Source organism: Brassica napus, chromosome C7 (assembly GCF_020379485.1).
Source record: "Brassica napus cultivar Da-Ae chromosome C7, Da-Ae, whole genome shotgun sequence".
NCBI classification, from domain to species: Eukaryota; Viridiplantae; Streptophyta; class Magnoliopsida; order Brassicales; family Brassicaceae; genus Brassica; species Brassica napus.
Window position 1 is genome coordinate 37059959 of NC_063450.1, and position 18245 is coordinate 37078203.

At 32.4% G+C, this 18245-nt stretch overlaps 1 protein-coding gene across 2 annotated transcripts; it reads right to left on the bottom strand.

Moving 5' to 3' along the window:
- Positions 1-2959: 2959 nt before the first annotated feature.
- LOC106411317 (sucrose transport protein SUC3) lies at positions 2960-12473 on the bottom strand. Of its 2 annotated transcripts, none has more exons than XM_013852058.3 (14): positions 11386-12473; positions 5951-6016; positions 5682-5780; positions 5517-5581; positions 5337-5421; positions 5218-5251; positions 5003-5102; positions 4821-4896; positions 4304-4642; positions 4047-4190; positions 3732-3965; positions 3566-3629; positions 3425-3468; positions 2960-3330 (listed from the first exon to the last, which is right to left on the bottom strand). In XM_013852058.3, the coding sequence occupies exons 1-14, from the start codon at positions 11659-11661 to the stop codon at positions 3163-3165; spliced, it is 1794 nt and encodes a 597-aa protein (XP_013707512.1). In that variant the 5' UTR covers positions 11662-12473; the 3' UTR covers positions 2960-3162. The 2 variants fall into 2 exon arrangements, with proteins under 2 accessions (XP_013707512.1, XP_013707513.1); XM_013852059.3 differs by having other exon boundaries at positions 5517-5556; positions 11386-11782.
- Positions 12474-18245: the final 5772 nt, after the last annotated feature.

The window sequence follows — 18245 nt, forward strand, 5'->3', positions numbered from 1 at the left end:
TTACTTAGTTTAAGTCATTTATCACCAAATAGATTTATTTTAGTCATCAACTTAGCCTAATTATTTTTTATGTAGACAAATCTAATATTTTACCCCACCTATGACTTGCAAAATATGAGGGTCATTTGCCATACAAAATCTAACATTTATTTTACCTTAGAATTTCACACATTAAATTTATAAAAATTATATTCACATTTTTATTTTTTATTCGGTCCATTAAACTTGTAAAAATATTTAATAATTTTCACTATTGAGGCTATTGTTTGTTCATGACTATAGTACATCTTTATGAGACTAGTTCGATTTAAATACTTTGTTATATATATAGATGCTAGGTGATTCTCTCGTGCTCATGCACAGATTTAAATATTTTAAATTAAATATATTATAATAATTGATTAATATTTTTATTTTCAATGTTAAATATTTTTATAATTCATATTAATAATATTATTTTGTTTTAGTTAGACATATAATTTTAGATATATAGTTATCATTTGAGTATATTACATTGCATCTATTCCCCCTAATTTAACTACAATATTATTTTTTCTAAATAGATTTATATTTTGATTAATTTCGCTATTTTTATTTAGATTGGTTGTTCTCTTAGATAAGTAAATAATTTTTAATAAGATATGTATAACATAATATGAATAGAGTAAATAATTTTTAATAAGATATGTATAACATAATATGAATAGAGTAAATAATTTTACACGAATAGACATGTGTGGGGGTTTCCTATCACATTTTGATTCCATATTATAAAGTAAATATAAAAAAATAACTAATATCTTATTTACATTTTGAATTTTTTTTTAATTTATATGTATAAATATAATTTTAAATAATATCATATTATTTTCAGTTAGGAATGTGATTTTGTATATAATATTTGTTTTGAAAATAAAATATATAAAATAAGATAAAGTGTTGATCGATTCAAAATTACATAAATAAATATGAATATAATATTTTGAAATATTATGCACATATATACAGTAGAACCTCTATAAATTAATAATGTTGGAACTTCAAAATTTTATTAATTTATAGAGATTTTAATTTACAAAAGTTTCTTTTTTAAAGATTTTTTTTTCTATTTTTGAATATTTTTATTAATAAAAAAAGAAAATATTTGATTTTACCGTATATAAATTATTTAAATATTATAAATTTGACTTTCATATTATTTTATTATCTTATTTGGTGTATATTTTTATGTTTCATAAAATTGTTATGTGGTTTTCGATATAATTTTACTAAATATTATCAAAATATATTAAAATATTAAGTAAAATAGAAGTATTTTCATTGTGAATATAAAACCAACAATATAATTTTTTGTTTCTACTTATATAAAATATATATAGAGATAAATTATTAATTTATGATTTTAATGGGACTATATATTTACATTGGAGTTTTAAAAATATTATTATCTTATTATTTTATCGATTTGTGTCATATTTTACACCGGCCCAAGTTGGGACCGACGAAATTTATTAATTTATCGAGTATTAACATAGTGTATTGTACAAAGGAACTAACCCATGAAAATTAGTTATTATTTTATTTTTATTTATTATTATGTTTTAAGGTATCCCATAATTTATATGTACAAAAATAAATAAACTGTTACTATAAATATAAAAGAGTTTTATTTTAATTAAACCTTTATTTTTGGACATAAGAAATTGGATTAGTTTATTTACTCATTTTGTGAGTATATTAAAGTTACATATATACTCCATCAAATTGAAGTTTAGCTATGTTTGATTCTTGTTAAGCCAAAATTGGACTGGTTTTGTATGTTTTCTTAGTTCAGTTTTTCATCTTAAATGTGAAAGTATCTTTTGGTAATATTTTAATTATTTGATATATGTTGATATATTAGGGAAAAAACAATGATCAGTATGAAGTTGCATTAATAAAAATAACCGGCAAATTTTATGCAGAGTTTCCAATTTGGTTTACAGAGTCAATATGAATCTGTAAATTGTTTGCTGTCAAAAAAAAAAAAACAATAATTAAAAATATTTGTAAATTCTAAGTTATTTTACACTTCAGATTTATAAATGTTAAACTTAAAATTATATAAATCATCTTCAAAGTCAGATTTTCTTAGGTACTTTATTATGTTACTGGATTACATAAATATATAATAAAAAATTAAAAATAAAATGGAATATTTAGTAAAATAAAGATTTATATAAGTGAAATATTTTTATAGATACATTTTTATTTTTGTAACTATATAATATTTTTATTCAACTAAAGATTAAGCAAAAATGAATAAAACATCTCAATAATAGTAATTATAAAACATTTTTAGTTAACTAAAGTTATCTCGATTTATTACTTTGAAAATATAGTTTATGTTATCTAAGAATTAAGATTATGTTTAAATGGCATATGGAATATTATTTTTTCTGCATATCAGTATTATTTTCGTTAACTTTCTTATTTTGTGAAACCACATTATATATAAATAAATATTTTTATAAATTTGTTTTTAAATTTTTAAATATTTCCCTTTTATAATATATGTTGTTTGTAAAAATATAATACATAAACTATACTAAAAAGGAAAATAATCTTTAATAATGGTAATTAAATGTAATATTTGAATTTCATTAAGAGTACCTCAGTAATCAACCATCGTAAGAATTAACGTGAGTGTGACACGTAGGAAATTGATTTCTCAATAATATAATAGAGATACTAAAATAAGAATTTGCGTACAGCAAGGAGTCATTACAGTAGTCGTATATTGCTTGTTTTATATTATGTATATATGAAATTTTAACAAATACGATCAAACAAACAGTAAATGTTTGGTAAACTTACATAACATATTAACCAAAAAACAATATTACCTAGTATTTTATTTTTTAGGGAGGGAAACTCTTTGAAGTGATTCAAAATAACGAAGATAATTGTACCTTTCAAGTGATAAAAGAGGTGTATTTGTAAATTTATAGTCCCATTGTTGTGTCGTTACATTACAACAAAACTAAAAATGTACAAAACCTACATACATATATGTCGAGAGACGAGAACATGGCCAACAAAAAGAATCTGAATTTTAAGTCTATACCTCATGAAAAAAACTGTGTGGCTCGGTTTTGTATTGGAGTCCCGGTTTAAAAGTTTTCACCCGATATGGAAACCAGTAGACTTGAAAGAACTAGATAGTGTGGGAAGGCTACGCAAAGCAATAACTCCGGCAGCAAAAGCAGCAACAGACGCCAAAACAAACGCAGGTAAGTTTCCTCCTCCAAACAATGCATCCCATGGACCCGCTCCAAGCGAGACTATCATCTGTTTCAAACCATATTTAGTCACTTAGCAACAGGACTTGAGCAGCGTTATACAAAGGTAATCAAGTTAAGTGTAGTTAGATTTGAGAGATTGCCTGAGGGATAACGATTGCAAGGTTCAACACTCCTATAGCCAAACCTACATTGAGAACAAAATTCAAAAAGAGTGATGTAACCATTTGGTACTTTGAAATCTAAGACGCAAAGCTATGAATGGGTTGAAGCTTTACACCGACCTTGACCACCACCGGAATCAGCAGTGACTTCTGCTGTGACAGAGAAAGGGACACTGTATGTGATCTGCACAAAAGAAAACAAAGGATGCTTCTATCATCACATATTTAAAGAAATGTTGCAACAAGAATTTTAAAAAGAGGGTTCCGGCTTATATAAAATACATACAGCTAGAGGAAAACCAAGGAGTGCAAAAACGATTATGGCTGCAGTTCTTGTTGTTTCGTTTCCATCTATTATATGTTCAATTCCTTTAGAGTTATCCCTCAAAGACATCAAGCTAATAAGAGCTGTTCCTGCCATGCATGCGAATACTGTAAAATTGCTCAGAGCCCATACAGCTCGTGCACCCATCCGCTGACACATTGGTTCAATCAAGAATGAGCTGATCCCAAGGACAACCTACAGAAACCAGGAAGAAGAAAATTCAATAACTGAGTGACTGGTGTAAGCATACCATAATGTTGTTACACTGATCCTTACAGAGTTTAGTAACAAGCCAAATGCACCTTCCCGAACACCTTGATCATAAAGTTCCACGCGCAAACTATCTCCCGTTGGATCACCATGGTAAACTTCTCTTCCCATCCAATCTGTATCAAACAGAAAGAAGGGGAACCACGATAGCTGCAAGGAAGACGACAACAATCAATATATAAAAGGATCTAAGAACAGGAAACAATGTCGCAAAGGTGATGACCGATATAAAGATATACCATAATGTTTTATTTGGTACTCACCCATGTTAGAGCCATTACGATAAGAACAGAGTGCATAGCAGGCGGCAAATGCCTTAAACTGGTTAGCAAATTCACTAGAACAGATCCAGGGCCATCAATGAAGGTCTCATCTTGATGCTCATTGTTTGACTTTTCAAGATGCCCATCCATATCACGTTCCACTCTCTCATAATTAATCCCATTGGCAGCACCATGGTTCGATTTTGAGTGCTCAAGGCCTTCAGGCTGGAGATCATCCAGCAAAGGTGCAGAATCTGGTATGCGTGTGGGCTTACTGCTTGCCAAAGGAATCTCTTTCGCAAAATAGATTGTGACAAGAGTGCATATAGTGAGAAAGACCTGAAAAAATGACAACTCTTAGAAAAATATCCAACAATATATTCAGATTGCAAAATACGAACAAAAACCCACTAGGTAGATTTTATATGTCTTGAGTTGTGACTAAATGGTCCCCGAGATATAAACATGACATGGTTTGGTAGATGCATGTGTAAGAAAAAAAGAACATACTGCTTACCACTGCAAGAAGAAAAGCTGCTTTAAGATTTCCACATGCGGCACAACATGCTCTACTGGTTAGGAAAGGAAACCATCTGCTCAGTAAAGATACTCGGATTATTTAACAGTTGGTGAAAAATGCAAAACTGCAAATGAGGAAATAGAATACAAGCTTCTGAGAATGAGGATCTCAAAGATTACTCTTGCCATCGTCCACTAGCCCCAGCAGAAAACCCAAGGATATTACCAATAGCCATCCACAAGCAGAAGACAGCATTTGCAGTATTCCGCTGATCAGGACCTAAGGAACGCAAGAGAAATCTCATATGTTTTTTATTCTAAAGATCAGAAACAATGAAAATTCAATCTATTCTAGATTTCAGTCTGTTACATGTCTGGAAAATTTCTATCACTACCTGATAGATCAGCTAGAAGAGCACGAGCAGGTCCCTGAAACCAAAGCAGAAAACATCATTCCAGGATATTTAGGTAATGACTAACACCATTGAACTAGTAGATTAGATTGGATCTGAACCTGTACTGTGTTGTTTGCTAGATCCAACAACCAAAACCCAAGGATAAAGACAAAAGCTGCCCTGGTCCGTGTGCCTTTGAAAGTACTGCATTTACATATACATATCATCAAGTCGTCAAAAACTTTAAATTTAAACATTCTTTATAAAACATGACATTGGCAGGGTAGCAAGAGAGCAACCTGCAATGTTCCTTTGTATCTCCTAACAAATACCCAATGTCTGCAGAAAACCCGATAATTATCACCTGAATAGCAAGTTTTTGTTTAGCTTATATACATAAAACACAACGTACGCAGCTATATCCTAAAGAAAATAAAAAATCATATCTTCAATTGCCCCCTTACTGCTATAGAGATCATGAGTGATCCCACGAGGATGAAAGGTCGTCTTCTTCCATACTTTGAAGTACATTTATCACTCCAAATGCCCACACAAGGCTGGACCTAATAACCAACAAACAAATAAGTACCAACAAAATGTTTCTGATCAGAGTTTTAACTCCCATGAGAGACAAATATCCCCACCATCACTAAATAAATATACTCCTTACAAGAAAATTTGTACAAATTCTCAAAAAAAAATTAAAGGAAACAAAACAAGATTGAAAACTTACCACGAGGCCTGTAATAGGGCCGCATAGCCAAATAAACGAAGAAAAAGCGTGCGATATTCCAAGGGTCTGCACACCAATCAGCCAAAATGCAAGTAAGAACTCAAAGGGTTCATCAGCAACAACAACAATGAATGCACGCTAGTTCTGAAGGAAGGTAAAGGAAGTCTCTTTTTTCTAACAGTTATAGAAAAGAGACAATGGAGGTGGGACAGTATAGGCAACTTTGGATGCGTGTTTACACAAGCAGTTGAGATACCATATGAAAACGTAACTATATATTTAACTAGGGGTTGGCCCGCCCTACGGGCGGGTAAATTTACCATAAAATAATTTTATATTAAATATTCTTAATTTTATAAAATATTTGAAATTATTCTAAATTGAATAGAATAAATATAATTTGGTTTCTAATTAAATCATATATAATTTGACCTTTTTATAATTTTTACGTCTTATAATTTTTTATTTGAAATCAACTATATTTTATGACATTGTACTACTTTATTTTCAATATTCATTTCAGTTATTAATTGTTAAAAGAAATATGTTCTCATTTTTACATTTGCATGAGATTATATGTGTAGTATTTTAATATTTTTTAATTTTTTGTTAAAGTTATATGTTTGATTGTGATATATCTGAATATATTCTATCTTTAATTATAAATGTATCTCTAACAATATTTTTTTTCAAAAATTTCCTTAACCAAATACTTAAATCACATTGTCTTTGGCTAATCTAGCATGTTAAATCGTCATCTATAGATTTTTTTAACACATGTTATCTATAATTTTTTTATTGATATATTTACATAAATTGTTTTTTTGAAGTTTGCCTTAGATTTCTATATATATATAGCTCTAAGTGGTGATAAAGGCTTAAAAACTTTATAAGATATCCTAATATACATTTTATTACATAGATTTAATGTTTATTATTTATTATTTTATATATGTTTTGGATATATTTTTAAAATTTTGCTTCTGAACTATTTTTTATTGATTAAAACAGATTAAAACTAAATTTTGATTTAATCTGATCAATATTTTGTTTGGGTGTAGAACATTAAAGTTTGGTTTTCTATTGAAATGGTTAAGCTTAGCTTGATATTTATAGCCTAATTATATACTCTCCCTGCTCTTAAATATAGGATGTTTTTTTAAAAAAAATTGATGTTCCAATATATAAGATGTTTTCAATTTTCTAGGTAACTTTTACTTTATTAAAAACTATGTAACCAATCATATTTATTAATCTATTTTGTAATTGGTTGAATACAATTATTTTATAGGTTTAATGATACTTTCTAGATAAAAAAATAATTTTCTTAATATGTGTGTTTTTTCCTAAACATCTTATATTTAGGAACAGAGAGAGTACCATTTAACCATTAATATTGTATTTTGATATACTTGCAATTTTCAATAGATCTACTGAAGGCCAAACAATTTAAAATATTTTGAAATCTTGTGGACCTATTATTCATAAATAAATTTAAATTATACTGAATAATTTTTAATTAATTTTTATACTAAACCTAAGTGTATTACTCATGAATGAGATGAATATAATTTCTGTATATAATTGGATTATTATTTTTCAGTTTTTTAAAATATTTAAATATTTTATCTTTTGATTAGATTTTATCCTTTTTGTAGGGTTCGTATTGTGAATGGATTTTTTGTTTCATTTAGAATAAAGTTAAATGTTGAATGTGAACATGGAAGCTTCCTTACTTCTCAAGACATGATCTTCCTGGATAGAAAAATGGCTTCTTAATGATTTAGTGAAGGCAATAGCTCTCAAAGCTTTCATCATTTTGAAAGATCACCTATGTTTTTTGTTACTTGAATTCCTCAAAGCAGTCCTCAATTTAATATAGCTTCTTTGTAGAATGGAATCTGTGTTTATATCAGACACTTTTTCCGGAGCCATTAGAGTTGTCGCTGTTTTCATTCTAATTAAATGGTTTGATGCTTTGTACATAGCTTCCATGAGGGACTGAGTAGACGACCTTTTAGTTCATTTCAGTTCGAATAAAGAAGCGTTTGGTAAATAATTAAAGGATTTAATAACACCAAAAGAGTAAAATCTTTACATAACTAAACAAATATAGTCATCTGTCAAGAGCTCATGCATATAAGGTAAAGGCTAAAAACAAACACAAACAAAAGGCAGCAGATAAAACTGTGATGTTTTAATAAAACTACCCGGTATGATGTCTTGGAGGGTAGATCACCTCGTAAAATTACGCAACCTAAAGATCTTTTCGGTGCTGGTACCACCAGGCATTCTCAGAGCTGGAGAAGCTTCATGAAGAAATCAACAGTATTGTAATATGTCCCCCAGCTGCAGTGTTACTTTACTTCCCTCTCGCATTTTTTCCAACGACTCCATCGCGGCGTTTGTCACCTCCACTCTCAGACTTAGATAGTGATAATTCATGCACATGTTCAATATGTCTATAACAATGGACCAAAGTAAATTAGACTTTGGAGCTAGTATATATTACTAACAGAAGGGAAGAACATACCGTATCAATCAAAGACTTGTCCACATATTTCAAGAAGATTGCATGACCATGGAAATATTAGAACCACAGTCAGAAAAGGGGAGATGGTTATTGCATGTTTTTGTTAGGGTGCTGATTCATTTTAGAGATGGCACAATGTCAACAGATGCCTCGGATGGATACAATAGAAGACTCAATGAGATGAAGGTTACCTTGATCATGAGCAATCAAGTGAGGATGGTAACCGGTAGCTCAGTGATCAGCTAGGGGTGTTAAGATAAATTGGAATTACATAAGATTTTTAACAGTAAGGATTATAAATATGAAGACAGCCTATATATTTTTAAAATTGATTGGTATACAGAATTATAACACCCCAACTTTAATCCATTAAGGCGAAAAAACTGTATCAGCACCTCACTTAGTCAATCAAATCTGGATTCGTAACTCCCCAACGTTTCTTTCTATATGCGTGACAAACATCCTCACATGAATTGCAGAAGTCGTGCACTTCCTGCAAAGAAAACCAACAAAGGTCACATGAAAGCTAGCTAAGCAAAATTGAAAAAAACTTCAACTATTCGGAAATGATAAGTTATATTTCATACACAGGAAAAAAAATCACACTGGAAGGAAAGTTACGTTTATTGTAATGCAGTTATTTATAGTTTATGTTCAAGAGAAGTGTAGAGACCTGAGTTTTGGAGTAAGGTACGGTAAACATTCGCTTTACAATGTAAACTGGTGCAAAAAAGCTTACTTTATTCTCGTATTCCAATAACCCAAGACAGAAAGTGCTTCACTTTTCTTGTTAAGGTTCATAGCAATAACATTAGCCTCCTTTGATACTAAATTTAAAATGATGAGTTACCCATTTTTCCTCCACTTTTTGGGAGATGAAGAATTCGAATCACCTTTTCTTGATCACGTCATGAAATCTAAGAGGAAAAAAAACACATTAATCAGGCATACATAATCACAAAAGCTGATCAAAATGGTAAACATTTGTCCTTCCATAACCAAGTCTTCCATGATCTCCTCTACCAAACTGATCAAAATCATAATCATTAGAAATGACTCTTTTCTTTTTAAGTAAATCTAAAAGTTAGTTTTTTGGGTTTCAAGGGACTAACCAAAAAAATTCTGCCATCTGTTGTCAAAGCAACAAAATGTGTTCCTCCACAAGAAAAATATTTGTAATAAGGTTATTGATCATTAAAGTTTAATACTTCTTTACATGAATGATGTCCTCTTTTAGACATCTCAAGATCAGTAAAGTTTGATTTTAAGCAATATCTTTGTCAGCTAGAATATCAACTTTCTGTGGAGCTATTTTGCTGCTCTTGTCATTGTCACCCAACCCGAGTTAAAATTAGAAGACCAAACAAACAATTATTCTTGATGAAAATGAGGATCTAACACATGGTGATTGGTGAGAATGAGTAAAAAAAACATTAAGAACACGTTTGAGAGAACATGAGCGCTAATATCTATCATCCACATGCATCAATATCAACCTAAAAATACGTCTAAAGAGAGATAGAGATAGAGAGGGAAAAAGTTGTAGATCAAGCATCTGAAGGTTTTGATAAGTAGAAAATGAACCAATAAAAGGAAGAGAAAGAAACAAACCTAATTGAGATCGTCGAGGCCTTGGACTGGGACATGATGAGGGGTTGTGCCAATAGTCTCCCATCTTCTTCAAGAGCCAGATAATGAAACGCTCCAACAGCAATAAAACAGAAGTTTTCAAAACCTTGAACACTCGAACAAATATTTATTTTCTAAATAGAGGAAACCAAAACAGAACATTCAAGTAGTAGCCAAATAATGCACAAATGGCTTTGTGTGAGTTTTAATTTGTCTCTATACATGTCACCGGGCGGCCACGAATGACCCCAAGTCCACACATAACCTTTGCGTGTGAAAACTACTGAGTGAGCACCACCTGCAGCAACCTGTTAAGAAGGTAAACCATCAGATGGATTATCATCCACGGATAAACATTGAGGAAGAGACAAATATTTCTGGGCACAACGTCTCTTCACACGGCTCTCATCTTCACGACACCATGTTCATTCCCACCTGCGTGTATTTCCATAATCATTTAATAATATGACTTGACTAACCAAACAAAACAGTTTGATACTAACAAACAACAATAAAGCGTACCCTACGCGTATGCTCATCCTTCATCATCAACAGCTACACAACAGTTAGGTGAGATGAACCCATGTATGAAAGTACATTGTCTTAAAATGATATTAGTTACTGGAATTTATTAGTAGGCAAATAATTATTTGAAGAACTCGATTTCATACCTGCTCATAGATCAGAAGCAGTCATAGCCCAATTAAGATTTCCACTTCGGTTGTGTTCCTTGCTTCCCAAACATGGATTTACCGGAAACGCAGCTCCGCCTTCCCCCAAGCCAATAGAGACATGTTGAAGAATTGAGTAATTGAAAACTTTGATCGGGATAAAGGTATATATAAGGTGAAAGGCTGAGGGAATCACAACAGTTGGATGGCTACAGAAAATTAAGGGGCTTCATGACTCTTTAAGAGGTGTGATGCCAACGTTACGAAAAGTGTGCGTAAAGAGGTCAAAACAGTTGGGTTACTCCAATGGGGAATGAGGAAGATGAAGAGGCTGGTCTCCGTCGGCTAGAGCGAGGATTTAATTTACAGAATCATGAGGTGACACGTGGCGAAGAAAGCCCCCTCCTTACGGATGACGTGGACAGCCTAAAAAGGGAGAAAACTCTCCTTTATAGTTATAGATTCCCATCATTCAATTCAAATGTCATATACGAGTGAATATAATAAGCCATCAACAACAGTCACCTAACCACTAAACTTCATTGTTATCACCAGTTTCTTCTTCGTACAATCTAACAAGAAATGGCGGCAACGAACGAAACCTGAATATAAGGAGTGAGGAGAGAAAGTTGCAATGCCCATCCAAATTGAACACCAGCAGCCACTGTACAGCTAAGCACCAGCGTCACCAAGCTACAATCCTTCGCCACGGGTTCACCACCATCGGAACCATTCAAAGGAGAAGACGACGAAGACGAAGAGGAAGAAGAAGAAGCGCGTTCGTTTCCATGCTTCGTCGCCATCTCAACTTCAACATCCTTCCTCAAATTCCTATACGGCACCGAGATCGACACCGAGTCTCCACTCTTCCCGGCCATATCTCGCCGTCGTCAAAAATGCCCCCCGAAACTACTACAGATCCCTAAATTCTGATTCAAATAGATTATAATACTCTCGAATCAAAAAAGAGCTAGGTCCAAGGGGGATTACGCCTGGAGATTCGGAGACGACGATCGAAGATCTAGCAGAAGAGTCAATTTTGGAGACGACGATCGTTTTCTTATTTTTTTTTTTTTTTGCTTAGACGTTTTACAGACACCGTTGATCTATAGATGGACGGCTGAGATTTTATCTACTAGTCTATTATAAGACTTACCGGTCGTAACTCATAAGTCAACTTCCTCGTCGCGTAATCTCCACCGTTGGTTTTTTTATTCGTACGGATCAAAACCGTTGCTTCGGTTTAAAGAAAAAGCGGACGAAAGTCGCTGTCACCGACGCCAAACATAAAAGCGCGCTTTCTAAAATGGAAACCGCAGTCGTTTTAATTATGGGCCTAGAGTTGTCGCCGCTCAGCCCATTTATAAGAAATCAAACTATTAAGCCCATTAAATCCCAACGTAGACATGTTTGTATAGCATGATATATATAGGCTTGTAGCATATAACGTGATAGGGATTATACGAAAAGAAAGAAAAAAATTTACAAAAGGAGGAAAGGAAAAAGACGTGAGCCTAACAGATGTTATGATGATGTATTGGTGAAAAAATGCAAAGAAGATTATGATTCTTGCTTGTGGAAAATGAAAGGTGTAGGCACAATTTAATATACTTACGTCTTTCTTTCTCCATCTCTCCTTGTCCCTCTCTTTCTCCTTCGTGTGCATGACCTCTCTTATGTCCAATCTTTTATTTTATTTTTGTTTCTTTATTACATCAACTGCACTTTTATAACAAGTTTAAAGCCAATCATTTTCAGTTGTGTTAAGACCTCAATTTTTGAGGTTAGCTATAGTGGTTATGGTGTTTTTTTTTCCTTTCATAAAATAAAATGACTAAATTGACATGAGAACGGTTCATTTTTGTATTAAATGGTACTGGATCATTTTATTAAATTTTTAGTCATAACCTTTTTAAGGAACCATTGTAGACAAAACGTAAAAAAAAAAAGATAAGAGGAATTGTCTATTCTAACAAACATACATTTGCATTCATGATTTTTAAGTACTAAAATCTGACATATATATATATTTCTTCTGTTGCAACCAATACATCTAATTATTTCATGGAGACGGCATTTTTATGGAAATTTTTTGTTTAGATGAAAACTTTCAAAATAATTTGTTTTAGTATATAATTTATAAATAATTTGTTTTAGTATATAATTTATAAATAATTAATTTATACTTCTTACCTAAAGAATTGTAAATTTATTCACAATTAATTTTCATTCTTTAATAGTTAAAATTAAATTAAATATGTTAGTTTGTGTTCTATAGATTTAAAGCATTTCTTCAACTTATTATTTGAAATTGATGACATAATCAAAATAAAATTTAAATATATGATTTTTAAATAGTGAATAAACATATTAAAGTACGTATTTGTTAAGTTTATAGGTAAAATTTTCAAATATTGATTAAAATATTTTCACGAGATATCAAAATTGAATATCTGTAGATGATAAATTCGCAATAGAGATTATCAATGGACGTGTTTCTAGTGTTTGTTTTTCATACCTCTTATAATTGTATATCAGACCGGTTTAGGTGTTTTTTGAGTCCTATCAAACGTGTTTAATCAAACTTATCATGCCTACTTTTCAATATTCACATTCGTTTGTTCTTCTCTCATTTTGACTCGATTTGTCGACTACATTCAAAGATACTTTGCAAATTGTAAGTTGATAACTAAATTATATTTCCTCTTTGTAATTAATTCTGAAACAAATAACTAACTAAACTGCTATCTATTTATTTAATAAACTTTAGGCTCAGTTCATAATCATATCATCAAATCCAAAACTAGATTATATTCAACTAGTTTTATTCCATATCGACGGTATTCGATTTCAAATTTTTTTTAGTCCAAACAATCAAATTAACTCACTTAAATTATTCTCTTCTTACGTTGTTTGGGTGAAACTCACAGGACATGGAGTTTCTTATCAGTATAATAGTCTTATTTTGCTATAGTTTAATTGTATGGTTTTATTTTAAACTATAACACTAGACTAATTATATGATGAAAAACGCAATTAAATGATGACAACTTTACTATGAATCTCTCATGAGTATAAATTTTTTTATGTGAGATCTTCGTTTATTTTTTTCTTATATACTACCATTTCAGAAAAATACATGTTTTAGATTTTTTACACTTATTAAGAAAACATATCAGATTTTAGTTTCCATTGCATTATTTTTCCTTATAAACTGTTCCCACAACTTTTAACCAATAAAATCTTTATAAATATCATTATGACCATTATGTTTTTTAAGTTTACAATTTACAATTAATTTATGCATTAAAAATGTAAAACATATATCTTTTTGAAATAATTTCTTTTTAAATATAGATTTGTTTGAAACGGAAAAAGTATTTATCATTTTAACATAAATGACTCGCTTAGAAATCTCCATTGACCATATTTTCACACTACTCTTACATTGTCCTAATCAAAAGTTTCTACCGAGACAAGATAGTCGACAAAAGCATGCCTAACTCGGTCTTTAAAATCTTGTAACAGAAAAATGGATTATTTAGTCTGAATACAAATAAATTATATGGTTAATGGTAAAAGGATATTACGGTGGATCACAAGATATCTATATACAGTACGTATGTGGATAAGGAATTTAACTGGTAATAAAGTTGATTAATACCAAATTTGTTAACAAATTACATTCTAGAAAGAGCACGTGTTGAACGCGGCCTTGACCTAAATAAAGAGAAAAAACATGTACCATAACTTGGCACGTCATCTCTTGCATCTCCTTGACGCCGAACGCGTCGAAAGCTGGCGCTTGAGATTTTTTATTTTATTTGAGAAAAAAATAAATAAGCGCCTGAAAATATTCCTTCGTCGTTTCTCAAATTACGAAATTAATAATATAGATAACCTTTTTTTTTTTTGTTAAAGGGTTTAATAATATAGATAACCAGAGGTGCGTGGTTATATAAATGCATGGTAAAAAAGAGAGGTCTGTGGTTAAAATTATTGTTTTTTTTTCTTCCTTAAATGGTTAAAAATATTGTTTAACGTAGTGATTAGATTATAGACTAGATTAGATTAGATGACCAAAAAAAATTGTATATCGTAGTGATTGGTTGGCGATTTTGTTTTTCTCTGTCGATAGGTGAATGAATAGAACGGTAGTGTGATTACATTTATAAGAATGGGGCTGTCATGGATAACTAATTAAAATATGTCTTTAAACTTGATAAAAGAATAATTTGAGTATTTTATAATGTTAATCAAGAATGTTACCATCGAATTAAAAGATAGATGTGGAAATATGGGAAGAACGTGAAGAAATAAAAAAGAATCACCTCACGTGGAGACAGCTCTTTTACAAACTCTTCTATCCACTCACTTCATGAGACCATTTGGAAAGTGGACGATTTAAAAGCAACAAGAGAAAACACTTATATGTCCCTGAAAAATACATATTGCTTTTAGTTTTTTTTTTTTTTTTTTATGATTAATATTAATAATAAAAACACAACCCATAACTAGGCACCGGAACAAGGCTTCTGGCTAACCGACGAAGAAACAACAATCCTCAGCAATAGATTAGGCTTATCACTAAGGTACAAGAAAAAGTAGGCTAAAAACAGTGGGACGAAAAAAATCTAGGCGCAAGGGTCCGTTCCCGGTCCCTCGTAGATCCGCGGCCAACGACGCCGACTTAACCGAAAGGCAAGCCGACCACTGCCTCTTCACTTCCTTCTTAAAAAGGCGCCGACACACAAATTTGAGGACTACCCGACACTTCTGTCTTCACACCATTGACCAAGACTCAGAAGATCGAAAACAGAGATTACCATTGGAGGGAACCGCCATCCCCAACTCAACCGTCTCTCTCGTCTAAGCCCTAGTCATGGGGAATCCCAAAGATCGGCTCCGAACCCGTTAGCTAGAATTCCGTTCTTTGACGATGAAGTTTGGAGCCGATAATTACAATACGAAATAACTTGAGAACAAGCAAGAAGACGGGCCCGAGACAGCAACTGCTACTAACTCCAGATGGCTCTTTGGACCTGAACACGCTAAACAAACCGGTACTATCGAAGAAATTCAAATGAAATAGCCTCGACACTGGGAAATGCCCGCTCGACAAGTAGTACCACCGAGGAAACCTGCAAAACGGAGACAACCCGAGCTGACACCATCCTCACCACTTGCTGCTATCGAGAACCGAAAGGCAGTTGGCTTCACAACGCCTGTGGTCGCTCCGGTAGCAAGGAGACGACTATCTTTCCGTGAAGAACAAGGGCGAACACCAATGAAAACTAGCCGGCAGTAACACCCGTGAACTGGAGTAGGAACCTGACAGAAACTTCAGAGATGAGAAGGAGATCATCCCAACTGTGACGAATGGGCCATAGACGACCACACCGTGCTTCAGTTCATCAGATCTCCATGCGCCTAACGGTAGGGGCACTGGCACGCACCGGTAACCACCACCTAAGAGCGCGCCTTCGAGTAGTGAAATCTCCAAAGCTCTCATGACAATGGGAGGAGAGGCTGAGATCCACCAAGACGCCGAGGAGAAATCCCATACCAAACACCATTACCTCATCTCACACCAGACCATATGGAGTAGATCTGATAGAACTTACACCGGATCTGGAGGAGGAGCCCCGAAATCGCCACCACGCGCCGCGTCTTGTACAACATGAGCCAAGAAAGGGGAAAACTTGGAACCCACAAAGAACCCTAAAAATCCGACCACTTAACCACATCCGTTTCACCAACCTCGTGACATCTCCAGAAATCTAGAACGAACACCGGATCCAGCCCCGGAAGCTTTCGCCGGCGGCGCTATTTCTCCAGAGGGAGTCGACATATCAGAGGGATAGACGGAGGTGGAAGAAGAGGCAAAACAAGGCGAATGGGAAGAGAAACCCTCCGACGGTGGCGGTAGGACACACGCGCCAGAGGTCACGGAGGCTGATGTCGAGAGAGAAAGTTAAGAGAGAAGGGTTTGAGAGAGAAAGTTTTCAATTAATGTAATCCATAGTTCGATTTATTCATAGTATTCGCTAATTCGTGCAAAAAAATGTCTAATATTTTTTTTTTCTTTTTTTTTGTGAAAATGTGTAAGAGTTTGTTTCCTGAAAACCATGAAAGTTTCTAACCTTTGGCTTCTAAGAGCATCTGCATCGCAGAGACGCGCGTTTCTAAAGAAGGGTCCACGATTTTGGAATAAACCGTATACAAAGTGTGCACAATAAAAAACGTATGTTGTGTGTTTTTTGCACTGTTTGCAGACCCCCACCGACACGTGACAGTCCGCGATTAGTGCGGTTTTTTTTTTTTTTTCCTTTTTTTTAAATCAGAAAAAAAATTTTTAGCGAATCAGATGCTCTAAGATCTCTCCAAATGTCCAGAGTAAAAATGCCTTAGTGTGTTACATCGTTATGTCAAGGTTATTAATTTATTATATATATATATTATGTTTTTTAGTATGTTTTTTTTGACGTATTTTAGTATGTTTATGATGTCAAATTTGAAAATAACATGTTTTTCTTTTTGTATATCACTGAACATGTATACAACTAATTAAGGAACTATAGTCTTTGTTTATTGTAATTTTCTAGTTATATTTGTCAAGAATCGTTTACTTATGCATACTGATAACAATACAATTGTAACTCCAAAGTTACAAAGTAAATGGGTAAGTCATATATTTTTACATTTTCCAGAATTTGTTGTGATATGGTTCACCTCGCACATCATCCAGAGCAAAAACAATCTGAGAAGATATATGTTGCTCATAAGAAAAAGAGATCAAATCATTTGCACTTTGCAGTCATAACTTAAATCAATGATTCACTAAGTGAGTTTAGCAAAAAAAAATCCACTAAGTGTAGATTAGACTGTATGTAAATTACATTACAGAAATAAAAATTCAAACATTTCAAGAGATTTTTTTAATACTGATGAGATAGATATATCTATTTGTCTCGCTGTAATGTACTTTCATAATAAAATAATATTAAAATTCAATAACGTGGGATTTGTAAACAACTTTTTCTGCTGGTAATTAAATTCCTTTTGACCACTGAAAACTAACAGCTGGAAGTACTCTGAACATCTGCATTCAACGCTGAAAAGTAGATTGTTTCTTTTTCCTTATTTCCCCACCCTCGACAAAAAATACATTCCAATTTAATTTTCATGGTCCTTTTGGCACTAAATATTTTCATTATTTTTCCAATTATCCAATCATCATAAGTACCAAAAATATGAATAGCGATTGTTTTCGGAAAATGATTCCAAAACGTCACTAATGAGGTAAACAAGCTAGACGACTAAGCCTTTCTACAAATGAAATAAAATAAATGTATTTTAAATTTTAAAAGTGGCTAATCGTTTAGGCCTTCCGTTTTCTCCTTTCTTATAATATACTTTCAAGATATAAAAAGTAAACTAAACCAAATCTAGTCTATGGAAA